Below are 14,692 nucleotides of genomic sequence, written 5' to 3' on the forward strand. Positions count from 1 at the left end.
CACTATTAAAAACAACAATATAAAACTGCAGGAGTAAATGTTATCTGGTAAAATTGTATTTTTTTACAAATAATCAACTATAACAGTTAAAATTCTTGAATCAAAAAAGTTCGTAACAATACCCTACAAAAAGTTCGTCACGATACCCTACAAGGTAGACTTGGAGCAAAAACGGTGTCACTCTCAAACGGCGCAAAAGAAAAAAACCCGAGGTATTAAAAACTGTTGATAAAGATCTCATGTATACGTGCATATATTTGCCTGATTTTATTTTCCACTCATCTTTGCTCTGGCACTGCTGAAACACAAGTAAATTGAATGGGTTGGCTAGTTTGCGCACCACATTTTTAGCGAAAATTACCTCACGAACAAATTACGGGACTTCTTATTAATATTACTGTAAATACATTGTCGACACGATAAGGGGAGACGACTACATTTACTTGGAATTTTTGTCGTGACGTCATATATGAGATTCGACGAGTTCGTCACATTACCCTACTCGTCAAATTACCCTACACTCCCCTACATATGTATATACGTATGTAAATAAGTAAAACGCGAATGGTCAAAATTATGCAATTAGTATTCAAATGTGTTGTCCACTTCACCCTTTACATAAAATGCTCAGCAAGTTTAAGTGCTACAATGGCCCAGTATGTAGGCCATTCGCTCCTCGCGCGGGAGACCCGGGTTCGATTCTCACGACGGACAAGTAAAAATGTAAGTTTTTTTCATGAAGATAAAATATTAACTAATCATAATTTATACATTCCCAAATTCCCCCGCAGTCCCGTAGTGCACATTTACAACCACATTTGGCTTTGGTTACATAAGAAATCCTAGCGCAAATACATAATAATAAATACATAACCTTTAACATTCACAATATGCAAGACACACAACGCCTGCATACGTACATAGGGAGGAGTACATAATATAAACGTATATAAAAAAATAAATTGATTGAACGTGTTTTTTTATTTCTATTTTTTAGGAAAATTTCCTACTTATAAGAAAATTTTACCCTTAAATTTAGTAAAATTACCCTAAATTTTAGAAAACGCACCTCGAAAAAAAATCAAAAATATAGAAAAATTTTACCCTAAAATTTAGGGCGAGCTTGTCTTGAAGACAAAGGTAGGGCGATTTTCTTGACATTAGGGTTAATTTTATTTTGAGTGCAGAGCAGGTCCGAAATACTGCTGACCGTTCGGAAAGGCGTTTGGATCCTGAATTCCGGGTGAACAGGCAGCCGATACTCGGCGGCGTTCTCTCAGGCGGTTGGATGCTACGTATCGTGCGGGTGAGCCAGAAGCAAATACCCTGAAACGAGCGCAGGCAAGATCAACTCAGGATCGCTTATTGCTAAGAGCGCAGGATAGGAATAGGAGAGCTAGGGCTAGAAGTCTTAGGGATCGTAGCAGGCGAGAAATACACTGGCTCGACGAAGTGCTCTTATAGCTGCTCGACAAGCAACTATCGATGCCATTAGAAATATTAGTCAGAGAGTTAGTCAGTATAGAAGCCTCAGTGGCAATAGGGATGCAGAAAACCTTCTGAATGCAAACCGAAATCAGGAGATTCGACTTGATTTATCTATTGGATTGGATGCTCACATAGCCAAATTCAATGAATTAGTAAAGCTTGGCACCGATCAGATTTGCTTTTGCTGCAAGGGATTGTGGTTCCCCAAGCAAATGCGTAAGCTTTCTAGAGCCTTTTTGAAAGAGAATTGCGAGTTTAAGGAAGAGATTTACCAGAATGCAAGCCAACTTGTTTTCACTGGGGAATCCTTTAAGTTCGGTGGAACTTGCCACGTCAATATAAAAGCCGGAAGAAAGCCCAAAGGTGCCATTTCCAACGGCCTAGACTTCCCAGAAATTCCTCATTCCCTGAGGGGGCTTACTCCTTGGAGGAGCGACTGATTTCACCTCGCCTGCCATTTATGATAATTAAGTCGATAGGGCATGAGCGTCAGAGTGCAATCAAAGGAGCTGTTGTAAATGCCCCCATTCCGGTTAGCAACATCGTGACGTCCCTTCCACGAGCTTTCCACGAGGCAGAGGTTGTACAGCTCCACCTCAAGCGAAGAATGGAGTACGGACATGATTTCATGGCAGAGACCATTAGGCCTTCCAAAATTGCTGACGCCATCAGGTACTTAGTTAGTAAATAGCTTTACAGAAAGCACAATGAGTCAGTTAACGAGCAGTGGATCTCTGATTTCACATCCGAAACTGTTCATTTCGTAGCTTCTCAAGCGGACTTAGCTTTTGTAGAGGGACAACTAGCCATCCAGCAGGAGGATGTAAACTTGGAGGCGGGAAATTCCGATGAGAATGAAGAAGCCGAAGAGCTAAATCCTGGAGGACAGGAAACTCTGCTTGAGAATAACCAGGCACACAATGTAGGAATTCCGAGAATCACAATGGCTCCTGGTGAGCCAAAAGCCTCTCGACGTGATTCTCGATGTCGATTTCGAAGAATTGGCGTTCCCAAGCATTTATTTCTTTGGAGGTAACTTTGTTACTTAAGTTGAGTTTCAACAGAGAGGTTCCCCTCACATTCACGGCATGTTTTGGCTGAAAGACGCCCCGGAAGTGGACTTCAACTGTGAGGAATCTATTCCTACTGTAATAGCCTTCATTGATCAGTTTGTAACTGTGGATGTTACCAACACAGATTTGGCTCCGTACATTGAATACCAAAAGCATAAGCACGGGCATTCGTGTCTTAAAAAGGTGCGCGGACAACCCGTTTGTCGTTTCGGTATTCCATACCCCCCAATGCCCTGCACGGAAATATTGAAGCCACTTCCCGAAGAAACTCCCAATTTGTCTCTTCATCACGAAAACTATCAGAAAATTCGCAGTCTTTTACTTCGCGATCAATCCGAGGATTTGATTAGCCATCTTAGCATATTCGAAAATTTTCTTCTAACACTGAGGTTAGCCTCAGTTACGAGGACTATATATATGCTATTAGGTCTACTTTGAAAAAAACACAGATTTTTCTGAAGAGAACATTTGCAGAAATTCAAGTTAACGCTTATAATAAACACATTCTTTCAATGCAAAGGGCAAATATGGATATCCAGTTAATTTTGGAGCCTTTTGCGTGCTGTAGCTACATAATTAATTACATTAACAAGTCCCAAAGGGGTATTTCGAAGTTAATGCGCGAAGCAGCTAATGACATTCGAAGAGGCAATTCAAGCATTCGTCAAAAGCTACAGTATCTCGGTCACAAGTTTATCTTCATCTTCATCTTTCAGAAAGGTTTGCTGGACAGATACGAACAAAGACCAGATTCCCATGACGGCCTGTGTTTAGCCGATTTTGCTGCAAATTATGAGTATTCTAAAACCTGCGGTAGAGCTCGACAAGGGAAAAATAGTAATAATGAGTCTGAAGAAGAAAATGAGTTCTTAGGAGCATTTCAAACTTCGCGATGGTAGTGGATTTATTAGGAAAAGAAACCAGCCGAGTATCATTAAGTATAGCCCCTTTAATATTAATTCTGATAGGCCCAACTATTTTAGAGCATTAGTTATGCTATATTCTCCATGGAGAGATGAACAGGTAGAATTGCTTCTCGTAAACGGCGCCACTGGTGTCCTTAGGGGGATAGGTTTCAATTCGTCCAACTCTCCGAATATTTTTTGGATACAGTTTTTAGAATTAAGCTTTCAGATTAATTCTGACCAGGCCACAACCATTGACCGAATAATAATAATATAATATAATATAATAATAACTATTCACAAAAGTCAAGGCGCTACGTACAGCAAAGTGGTGGTTAACACTTGACCTAGCATGCCGAGAGCTGCGCTGTACGTAGCCTGTAGCAGAGCCACAAGAGCAGCAGGTCTCTTTGTTATTGGAAATTTCGTCCCCCAAGATCCGCTCAGAGATCGGCTTCCGAGGAAGACCTTCGAGAACTGCGTTCCGCTAAGTTACTGAGTACACATTTCGATTGTTTACTCAATAGTCCGAACCTTCATGTCTTTTCCATAATATGGAAAGCTTGCACTGCCTCATTAGCGATGTATGTTTCGATCAGCTAATGCTTAAGTCTTCTATTCTGTGCTTCGTTGAGGCTTCCACATACTCAAATGAAGCAAACGACATTCCTGGCTTCGCCACAGCAGTGCGACTAGATTGCCAGTCAGTAGCTAGCGGAGCTCGACCAAAAAGAGGCATTGTCGTATTCGTTCGAAACGAACTCTTTGAGAATGTTAGTCTTTGTTCAAGTGGTCGCTTTCTGGCTAATTCCTCAAATTCAGCCTCTCCAGTGTTCGAGTTTGCCATCCTTAGGTACCGGTCTTTAGGGATAAAAGTCTGACCTAACCGTTGTTAAAGTTTGAAACAGAGTTTAAGGATTTATTTCAGCAGCACACATTTTTAAATAGTAATAGTTTGGTGTTAGGAGATTTCAATTTATGCCTTCACTCCATCTCTGCCTGCTGTAGGAGAGTTTTCGATTTTTTAGCAGACAACCAATTGCAATACGCATATTGATTGAGCGTTTTCAAATATTTTCGATAATAGGGCCACTGTGCGCACATTTGAGACTACATATAGCTACCACAGTGGTATATTAGTTAGCGTTAGGGAGGCTAAATAGGAAGGGAAAATTGTATATGGGCACTTCCACCAAAAGGTCCACCAAGCCAAAAACCTTGGAACTTGAATAAAACAGATTTCCACATGATTTTACCCCGATGTTATTTTCTAAATAGTTTGATTCTGAGCTTAACTAAAAATTCGGAGTATAGTTTGACATATTTTTATGACAAACGCCACCAATATACACAAAAATCAGTTTTTGGCTATTTTTTTGTTATTTTTTGGACCTGTCTTCAGTTGTTAATTTATCCATTAGGAATGCTAATATGTGACATTTTTTTGTACTGAATGCTTCATTTACATGTTAAACTATTAAGCTAAAAGCAAAACATCCGGCAATTGAGGAACAGAGGTAAAGAAATCCACTTTACAAAACAGTCGGAAAAAATGTCCCGAGCGACATGTCCCGAGCGAATGTGTTTGAAACCAAAACTATTTCATAGCGACATGTTTGAACAACATTCTAAAAAAATCACATTCAAATATTTCATCAGAATTCGCTAAATTCTGTTGTTGAATGAACTTCCCCGAAATCCCCTTCTATTTTTGTCCCAGCGAATACGTCAGTTTTTTAACAATATCTTAAAAACTAAAAATGGTACAAAATCAAGATTTTTACACAAATAGAACTTGGGAAGAGTGAAAAGAAAAGCCCATTATTAAAATTAAAAACCATTTTTTTCCAATTTTTTTCAACTTTAAAGGTGTGCAAACGTCCCGAGCGACAATATGGAAGTGCCCATATATTATATTTATAGTATTTATATATTTAAATTAAACAAAAAAACCCAAAAAAATGAAATAGTTGCATGCACAATTTTTTTATAGTATGTAGGGGAGTGTAGGGTAATTTGACGAGTAGGGTAATGTGACGAACTCGTCGAATCTCATATATGACGTCACGACAAAAATTCCAAATAAATGTAGTCGTCTCCCCTTATCGTGTCGACAATGTATTTACAGTAATATTAATAAGAAGTCCCGTAATTTGTTCGTGAGGTAATTTTCGCTAAAAATGTGGTGCGCAAACTAGCAAACCCATTCAATTTACTTGTGTTTTAGCAGTGCCAGAGCAAAGATGATTGGAAAATAAAATCAGGCAAATATATGCACGTATACATGAGATCTTTATCAACAGTTTTTGGTACCTCGCGCTTTTTTCTTTTGCGCCGTTTGAGAGTGACACCGATTTTGCTCCAAGTCTACCTTGTAGGGTATCGTGACGAACTTTTTGTAGGGTATTGTGACGAACTTTTTTTATTCAAGAATTTTAACTGTTGTTGTTGATTATTTGTAAAAAAATATAATAGTACCAGATAACATTTACTGCTGCAGATTTATTGTTGCTTTTAATAGTGACGTCAGTTTAATTTAATTTTAAAAAAAATTTGCACTTTGACCATTTTTTTTTGGTAAGTTTGGGTATTATCTTATTACTTTTTTCTTTTCCGTATCGAAAATAACCTTTCCGTAAATAATATATAAAAAAATGTATTTTTTTGTTTGTAAAAAGGATGGTTTACACCAAACGCTGTGGGATTTGGCTACGTTGAAATTTCGAAGCCAAATTTTTTTAGAAATATGCTCAGTAAATGTAAGCAACTTTCTGCTTTTACACTTTTAAAAAATATTGATTTTTGGAGAAGTTACATTAAAGAACAAATCGTTCGTCACATTACCCTACAACTTTTGAAAGTGCAAAAAAAGTAGGGTTCACGCCAAACGCTGTGGGATTTAGCTGCATTGGAATTTCGAATTTCGAATTTTACAGGGATATGCTCAGTAGATGTAAGCAACTTTCTGCGTTTACACTTTTGAAAAATATTGATTTTTACAAAAGTTATATTCAAAAAACGAATCGTTCGTCACCTTACCCTACACTCCCCTATATATTTAAATTAAACAAAAAACCCAAAAAAATTAAATAGTTGCATTCACAGTTTTTTTAATAAATTTAAATCAAATAAGTATTAGTAGTAAGTACATAAGTATGCTTTCCGGATAAACAAAATTTTGGGGAACATGGAGATTCCAAACTTAAATAAAGTTTGGCGACTCAAGTCGACTCGTAGGTCCCCAAATTTTATTTTGGTTTCCAAATCAACGGCCTCCCGTGTTGTTCCCTGGGTACCGATTTTAACATAAAAATCGGGAGCTAATTCGAGCGGCGAAAAACATACAAGAAGGCATATTTATATTAAGTTGTTTAGCTGAGTAACGGGTATCTAATAGTCGAGGCACTCGATTATAGCGTTCCCTCTTGTTATACCCGTTACTTGTAAAGTAAAAGGGTATATTAGATTCGTGCAAAAGTATGTAACAGCTAGAAGGAAGCGTTAGCCGAGTCGATCTAGCCATGTCCGTCTGTCTGTCTGTATGAACGCTGAGATCTCGGAAACTACAAAAGCTAGTAGGTTGAGATTTTCCACACATATTCTTGGGCTTCCTACGCAGCGCAAGTTTATTTCAGCCGAGTGCCATGCCCCCTCTAGCGCGCACAGTCGCCCACTAACGATTTTAAAATGTGTCCGGCGCCCACACCTTTAAAGATTAATTAATTAATTAGAATAAATGCAATTTTGTTGTGCATATTTATACCTATCCAAATGTAGAAGACATTTTTCAAATCGGACCATTCATTAAAAAGTTATACGCAATCAAAAAAATGTTATAAATCCATCTCCCTCGCACTCCCTTTAGCCGAGTGACGGGTATTAGATAGTCGGGACACGAACCCGACTATAGCGTTCTCTCTTGTTTTTTCTATATTTAAGAAAAATAATTTTTGAGTGTAGGGTAATGTGACGAACTCGTCGAATCTTACGTATGACGCCACGACAAAAATTACAAATAAATGTAGTCGTCTCTTCTTATCGTGTCGATAAGAATAATTATATTATATTATTAATAATAATAATTATAATATATAATAATTATATTATATTAATAATTAATTCGCGTCTTAGATTAGCATAGTGATGCTGGTTCCCACATCCCTTCCTTCCTCACGAGCTTTAGCTTCAATCCGTCCGGGTTATGTTCATCCATCCTTCCAGGGGTTAGCTGCTTGGGCGATGCGGGATCTGAGACTTGGTCCACGTCAGGATCGGGAAAAGACACCTTTTTGGTGTCGACAGGTAGCTCGTTTGTTTTGGGATCCTTTTTAAGGTAACTAATGTTTCTCGTCTGGCTTCAGTTAGCGATTGTGATGTGATTGGGCGCATAAACTTAAACTCCATTTACCTCGAGTAGTAATCTATTAAAACTAATATATATTTATTATTCGGAAGTGGTCCTAGAAATTGTACCAATCGTTGACAGCTCATGTCGGAATGGGTATAGTTAATTAGATATAACGGAATGCCAAGAAGCCTGTTCAAGGCACATATTCGCGTCAACAATTTCCTGGTCCTGAGCCCTCTTTTCAGCAATTTTCAGATATAGCTATCAGTGTTAGGGCATTGTTCTCAATACTTCGAAGTATGAGGTGCTCGGCCTTAAGATTGTAAGATGTGAAAGATGCTCTCTCGCACAATGGGGATAGACAATCAGCGATATTTTCCTTGCCCGATATATATATTACTTTAAACTGATACGTCTAAAGCCGTAAAAGCCATCTCTCGATACGAGCTGGAGGTTGTGACGTAGGCTTAAAAATCGCTTCTAGTGGCTTATGATCAGTCACAAGTTCAAACTTGAGTCCCATTTAGTAAAAATAATATCTCTTCACTGCCCGTTTCTCTATATCGGTCAAGACTCGACTGGCAAAAGCGATTATATTTGGTTCGACATCATTTTTCAATTGCATCAATACTGCCTCCAAAGAAACGGTGCTTGCGTCAGCTATTAATCTCAGAATCTTAGTTAACGACGATTTTAGCTTTTGAAACCCGTGCTCTTCAGTTGGTCCCCAAACGGATCTTTGATCCTTCTTTAACAACTCACGTAACGGTTCAGTTAGATCCGCAAGGTCAGGAATGAACTTTTCAACGTAGGTGACCAAACCCAGGAAACTATGCGTCTCTTCTTTGTTTCTGAGAGCACGGAACAAACCAGTAGCTATTATTTTCTCAGGATCTACTTCACTTCCTTCGTCTGTTAAGATATGACCCAGGAACTTAATTTTGTTCGTCTTCCAAATACTTTGGATTCTCTAAGAACATCGCGCACCTTCCTGACAGCTTCATCGTGCTCTTTCTCGTTACTTCCAAACACTATTATATCGTCGTTATAATTCATTACATTGTCACATGAGTTGTAATCTTCCTACTTGATTCCTCTAGCTCTAGTTGATGGTATCCATCTTTTAGGTCCAGTTGGGAAAACAATTTGACACTTTTTAATTCCGTCATAAAGGATTCGAAAGTGGGCAACGGGTAATTTTCTCTACGAATAGGCCGGTCGGCCTGCCGCCTATCCAAGCACAGACGAATGTCGCCGTTTTCCTTGAACGCAATGACTATCGGTGATATCCAAGGACTGTATCCATTTGCTGGTTCAATGATATCCAGCTTGCGAGCTTCCTCCAACTTTTCATTGACTTTCCCTGCCAACGCGACAGGAATACGTCTCATAGGCTGTCTTACCGGATCACTATGTGGATCTATTGTCAGTTTAATGCTGACATTCTTCCATTTAAGGGACGGCGTTACGTTGTCAATGTGATTTATTGGTAAACCGATCCGCAGAACGTTTAATTTAGTTGGTGTTTTCCGTCCAAGTAATGACTGCTGAAAATTATAATTAAAATTTTGTCTGAAGCACAGCCACTAAATTGGTTCGGCGTATCTGTTCGAACATTAGGAACAGTTGCTTTTCTCGACTGCAGAACAAGAAATCGAAAGGATCAAGAAAAAGGATGCTAACCCTTAGATATTTTCACCACAGATCGAAGTTGAGAATAGAAAGGAATTTCTTACTCAAAAAAAAAATTATTTTTTACGGTCCCTGTTAGTAAGGTGTATATTTCCTACTAGCTTGAATTTAAAGTGAACAAGAGAGAACGCTATAGTCGGGTGGGTGTCCCGACTATCTAATACCCGTCACTGAGCTAAAGGGAGTGCGAGGGAGATGGATATATAAAATTTTGATTGCGCATAACTTTTTAATGAATAATCCGATTTGAAAAATGTATAGGTATAAGTATACACAACAAAATTGCATTTATACTTCTCGGAAATCTTTAAAGGTGTGGGCGCCAGACACATTTTAAAATCGTTAGTGGGCGATTGTGGGCGTTATAGGGGCGTCACGCTCGGCTGAAATAAACGTGCGTAGGAAGCAAGTTGGGTACTCCCAACTTTCTAGCTTTTGTAGTTTCCGAGATCTCAGCGTTCATACGGACGGACAGACGGACGGACAGACGGACATGGCTATATTTACTCGGCTAGTGATGCTGATCAAGAATATATATACTTTATGTGGTCGGAAACGTCTTTCACTGCGTTTCAAACTTCTGACTAAAATCATAATACCCTCTGCAAGAGTATAAAAAGTCTCTGATCCGAATTTCATCAAGTTGACCCTATTCTAGTGTGACTTTAATACTTTTGAAAATATTAATTTTACCCTTTTTGGTGTCAAAGAGCCACTAGCCGGTGTCATTATACCCTTGCAGAGGGTTCTTTCTATTGCAGGTAGTATATAAGTCGGAAGCGACCGGATCGGAAAACTATATCTTATAGCTCCTATAGGAAGAATCGGAAAAAAAATCTAAAAATTCTAGCTTCGCTGTTTTCCGAAATATTACCTTCACCTCTTGGGGATGTTATTTTTTAAATATTTCTGAATTTTGAATAAAATATTTAAAAAATCGGACGACTATATCATATAGCTGCCATAGGAACGATCGGAAAATTAATGGAAAAGTAATAGGAAATAAATTCTAGCTTCTTTGGCTTTTATTGTATTTTCTTCTTCTCTAGGATATGAGTCTTTTTAAATATTTCCGAATTTCAATTTTAATTTGATCAAAATCGGACGACTATATCATATAGCTGCCATAGGAAGGATCGAAAAATTAATTGGAAACAAATTCTATCTCCGTTGATTTTTATTGTATTTTCTTCTACTCTAGGATATGTTTTTTTTCGAAATTTAACAAAAAAGGAAGGACAGAAAAATTAATGTCAAAACAATACAAAATTTAACATTTTTTGCGATTTGTAAGTTAATAGGAATGATCTGCGAGGGTATATAAGCTCCGGCCGTAGCTAGCTTTCTTTCTTGTTTAATATTTGTTTAGCGTTTAATCAGACACTTACTGTAGAGCTTTATGTTTCCGTCCATGTCTCCGCGAGGATTTTTGGCAACGCACTTGTAGTTGCCGTAATCGCTGCTCTGAACATTAGTAATCGTCAGTCGCATGGAAGCTTTGTACGTCGGGTGGCCTGGAATCGTTTCGGTTCTGAAAGTAGAGAGTCCGAGGCATCAGCATGAGGCAAGTTCAATGACAGCAATTGTGCTCGTTGTGGGTCAGCCGCAACAAGCAAATCAAGCGGATCGGGAATCAAGGCCAAGGTGAAACTGATAAGCGAACACTTATGTCTAAAAGTGCGACTTGGGGAGCAGAGTACAGTGGATCCATGTACTGTCAGTCCGAACTTTACCTAAAAATGTCAATCTGCTTTGGACTTCCAGAATTTTAAACAATTAAATATTTTTGGGTACTCTAAAAAATTTGTAACAATATTTCACAATTTGATGTTATTTGTTAATAGTCAAAAAAATATCAAATGTGTTTTCTTAGCGTACTATTGTTATTTTGTTTTATTTAAGTTAACCAAAAGGGACAAGAAACTGACCAAGGTTATAAAAGTGAATAGGTAAAAAAAATAGTTCGTGCGTACAAATGCCAGTAATTCATTGCTCCTTCCACGATGATGACTGACATGCTATGGCCAGCTCTAGTCCACATTCTCCGGGCGATCTGATTCGTGCGAATCGTAGTCTGTCCAGTTACAATTTGTCACAGTCGAAAAGATCATGCTCAAGCTAAGCTTAGTGGCCTGGCTTATTTTTTCACTGGCATGGCGAACCACGCCCACTGCCTGTCGCCTGACCAACTCCCCCCAAAGCATCCAGAAAATGATGGCAGAACAACTGCAGAGCTACATGGACCCAAAGACGCGTCCCTGCGAGAATTTCTATCAGTATGCCTGCGGCAACTGGCAGATCCAGCAGCAGGAGCAGCACTCTCTGCGCGAAAGCGAATGGGTCAAGAACAGAGCTTCGTACCAAGGGCAGCTGCTGCCGAGCGACACCTTAGAACTGATCGACCACTCCGTGAACCGGAAACTGGAACTCGTGCTGAGGCGCAAAAACGAGAGTTCCTCCGATTTGGAGTCCACGATTTTGGAGCAGATGCGCCTCTACTACCGTTCTTGCAAACGCCTTAGGCCGTATAACTTAAAAAAGTATCTGCAGATAATGCCGCCAAGTAACTGCACCCAATGGCCTTCTGTGGGTCGAGGATGGCGTCCAGAAAAGTTCGATTGGATAACGACTTTGGGACGACTGCGTTTGCACGGACTAAACGGGGTGCTGCTGAGGGAGGATGTCTTGCCGCGATGGGACGACTCGCGCATCTACTGCATCTACGTAAACAAACCGAGTCGCCAGGAAACGCTGCCCATGGGTGAGGGCGCCATCATCGAGCTGCTCCTGGACATCGGGCAAACAAAACGCACGGCAAACGCCTTGGCCCGCCTGGTACACGATTTTGAAAGAAAAGTGCACCGCCTGCAGGAGCTGGAAGACGACGAGCTCGGGCCTCGAGAAATGCAACTGGGCTATCTAGACACGTATCTGCCTCAGCTCCGATGGTTGTCTTTTATGCGCCAAGTGCGGATCGATTCCGAGTTGGATCTGCTCTCCACACTAATTATCGAGAACATTCCTTACCTGAGGGCCCTTACCGACCTGTTGGCTGCCGAAGATCCGGACACAGTGTGCAGCTATATTATGCTTAAGTGGTTGGCCTTTCTCAAGCAACAGGGTCCCGCAGATATCTCGCGGAGTGAGTGCGTGGCCAGCCTCAGAAGGGCTATGCCTCTGGCCAGTAGTTGGATAGTTGGTCAGCAGTTTTCCGATCCTGACTCCGAGTCCAACGTGCGCTCTCTGTTTCAGCGCCTTAAGGCGCGCTTTGGTCAAATCCTGGCTGAAAACCGTCTCAGACTATCGCCTCCCCTTTTGCACATCCTGCTGCAGAAGCTGCGCGCAGCGCATCTGCAGATAGGCTTTTTCCAGCCGGAGGTAGCGGACAACTTGGGGCAATACCTGCTCCATGTTGACCTGAATGGCCATTCCTTCTACGAAAATCAGCTAGTTCTACTACGCCAACGAGTAGAGGCGAATCACAATCTGCTCTTCATGAACTCCACAAACTCCACGGACAGCAACGTCAGCTACTTGGCGGAAAGCTGGGAGGCCAGTAACTCGTCGCCCCTGTATGTTAGGCCCCGCAACCTGGTACTGGTGCCCCACGGTCTGCTCCAGTTGCCCGTGTGGCATACAAACATCAGCGCCCTGCAGAAGCATGCCGTATTGGGATTCGCGTTGTCTCATGAACTGGCCCATGGCTTTGACATGTCGGGAATGGACTATGATGCCCTGGGAAACATAATGGGTCCAGTGGAGGAAATCGGGGCGAGCAAGCATTTCCGAAAGGGTCTCGACTGCCTGCAGCAACATATGGCCACCGGTTCAAACTGGACTGACGAGAAACTAGCCGATTTCGTGGCTTTCCAAATTTCGTATGAGACCTTCTTTGATGTGGGCGCTGACAAAGACCTCCGCGATCCGCTAATGCCTCAATTTACCCAGCGGCAAATATTCTTTTTAAGCTTCGCCCAGTTCTTCTGTAGTCGAACACCTGTACTCGGCCATCGGTCAAAGTCGGAGGCTCATTTGAAGCACGCCGCCACTGAATTGCGTGTGATGCAGACGCTGGCCAACTTTGAGGAATTTTCTATTGAATTTGGCTGCGATAAAAAGGCCAAGATGAAGGCCAGTCAGCGATGCCGCTTGTGGTAATGGTCCTTCTTGGTCTTTCTTGCAATATCAAATAATTAATATATTAAATCTCACATTACCGAGTATATCACGATAAGCCACAATAGAGTTGAAGTATTAAAAAATTTAAGGTAAACGTAATTAAGCAAATACGGTAAAGACAGTGATTATTTTTCGTTAAAAATGTAGTCATAGCATAGCGATGTAAGTATAGCAATTGCTTTCCATGCCATAGTTACCCAGCTTTTATCTAAATATTAAAGTCCCGCTGTGCGCATTTCGGTAACTTCGTTTCATTCGTTTTAAAACTTGTATATTTTATGAAAAAACTTTTTTATTAAAGGACTTTTCATTGTAAATGTTGCGCTTAATATAAGAAAAAAACCTTCGTGAAGTAAGAAGAAACATTGCGACTTTGATTTTAAGATATTCCGGACTATTCCAGTTTTCACTCGGAAGTGAATTCGTTAACATTGTCGGATTTCCCCCCAACATAATATAATTTCCCTTATATGCTCCTTTTTTGTGCAAATAAAACAGCCGAATGCATAGGCTGTCTCATGGGAAAAACCATAATAGATGCCGTAATTGGTTAAACAGTTTTACATTTTCAAAGTTGCCGAACTGTAACTCGCAATATATTCAATGTACCCTTTGCAATATTAAAGGGTATTCCTTTATAGGGGTTGCAATATTAAAGGGAATGCCTTAATAGGGGTTGCAAAAAATAATTTTAAAACTTAATAGCCCCAGTAGGGTAAATAAAATAAAAACACGTCTTTTTGTAATGCGTTTTTCCTATTCTATTGCATTTATTTACAGTCATATGAAAAATAAAAGGGACACCTGCAGCGAAAGGTACTTTGACAAAGAAAACAAGAAAGGAAGCTAGCTTCGGCAAACCGAAGCTTATATACCCTTGCAGATGATTCCTATAAACTTACAAATCGCAAAAATGTTAAATTTCGTATTGTTTTGACATTAATTTTTCTATTCTTTCCTATGACAGCTATATAATATAGTTGTCCGATTTTAGTTAAATTCATTTC

General features: G+C 40.0%; 2 protein-coding genes across 8 annotated transcripts in view; one reads left to right on the forward strand and one right to left on the reverse strand.

The window, feature by feature from the left end:
• Window positions 1-14,692, reverse strand: part of DIP-epsilon (Dpr-interacting protein epsilon) — a 293,049-nt gene that overhangs the window by 31,279 nt on the left and 247,078 nt on the right. For 6 of the 7 annotated variants that reach the window (XM_070219387.1, XM_070219388.1, XM_070219383.1 and 3 more), the window contains one exon: window positions 10,895-11,037. The exons of the other annotated variant lie outside the window; for it this stretch is intronic. In XM_070219387.1, coding sequence (XP_070075488.1) covers window positions 10,895-11,037 — 143 coding nt within the window. The remainder of the gene's footprint in view (window positions 1-10,894; window positions 11,038-14,692) is intronic. 7 annotated transcript variants of the gene reach the window in all.
• On the forward strand, window positions 11,615-13,929 carry Nepl5 (Neprilysin-like 5). Its single transcript, XM_017138426.3, has one exon. The coding sequence runs from the start codon at window positions 11,616-11,618 to the stop codon at window positions 13,662-13,664; it is 2,049 nt and encodes a 682-aa protein (XP_016993915.1). The 5' UTR covers window position 11,615; the 3' UTR covers window positions 13,665-13,929.

This window comes from Drosophila takahashii, chromosome 2L, assembly GCF_030179915.1.
Source record: "Drosophila takahashii strain IR98-3 E-12201 chromosome 2L, DtakHiC1v2, whole genome shotgun sequence".
Classification (NCBI taxonomy): domain Eukaryota; kingdom Metazoa; phylum Arthropoda; class Insecta; order Diptera; family Drosophilidae; genus Drosophila; species Drosophila takahashii.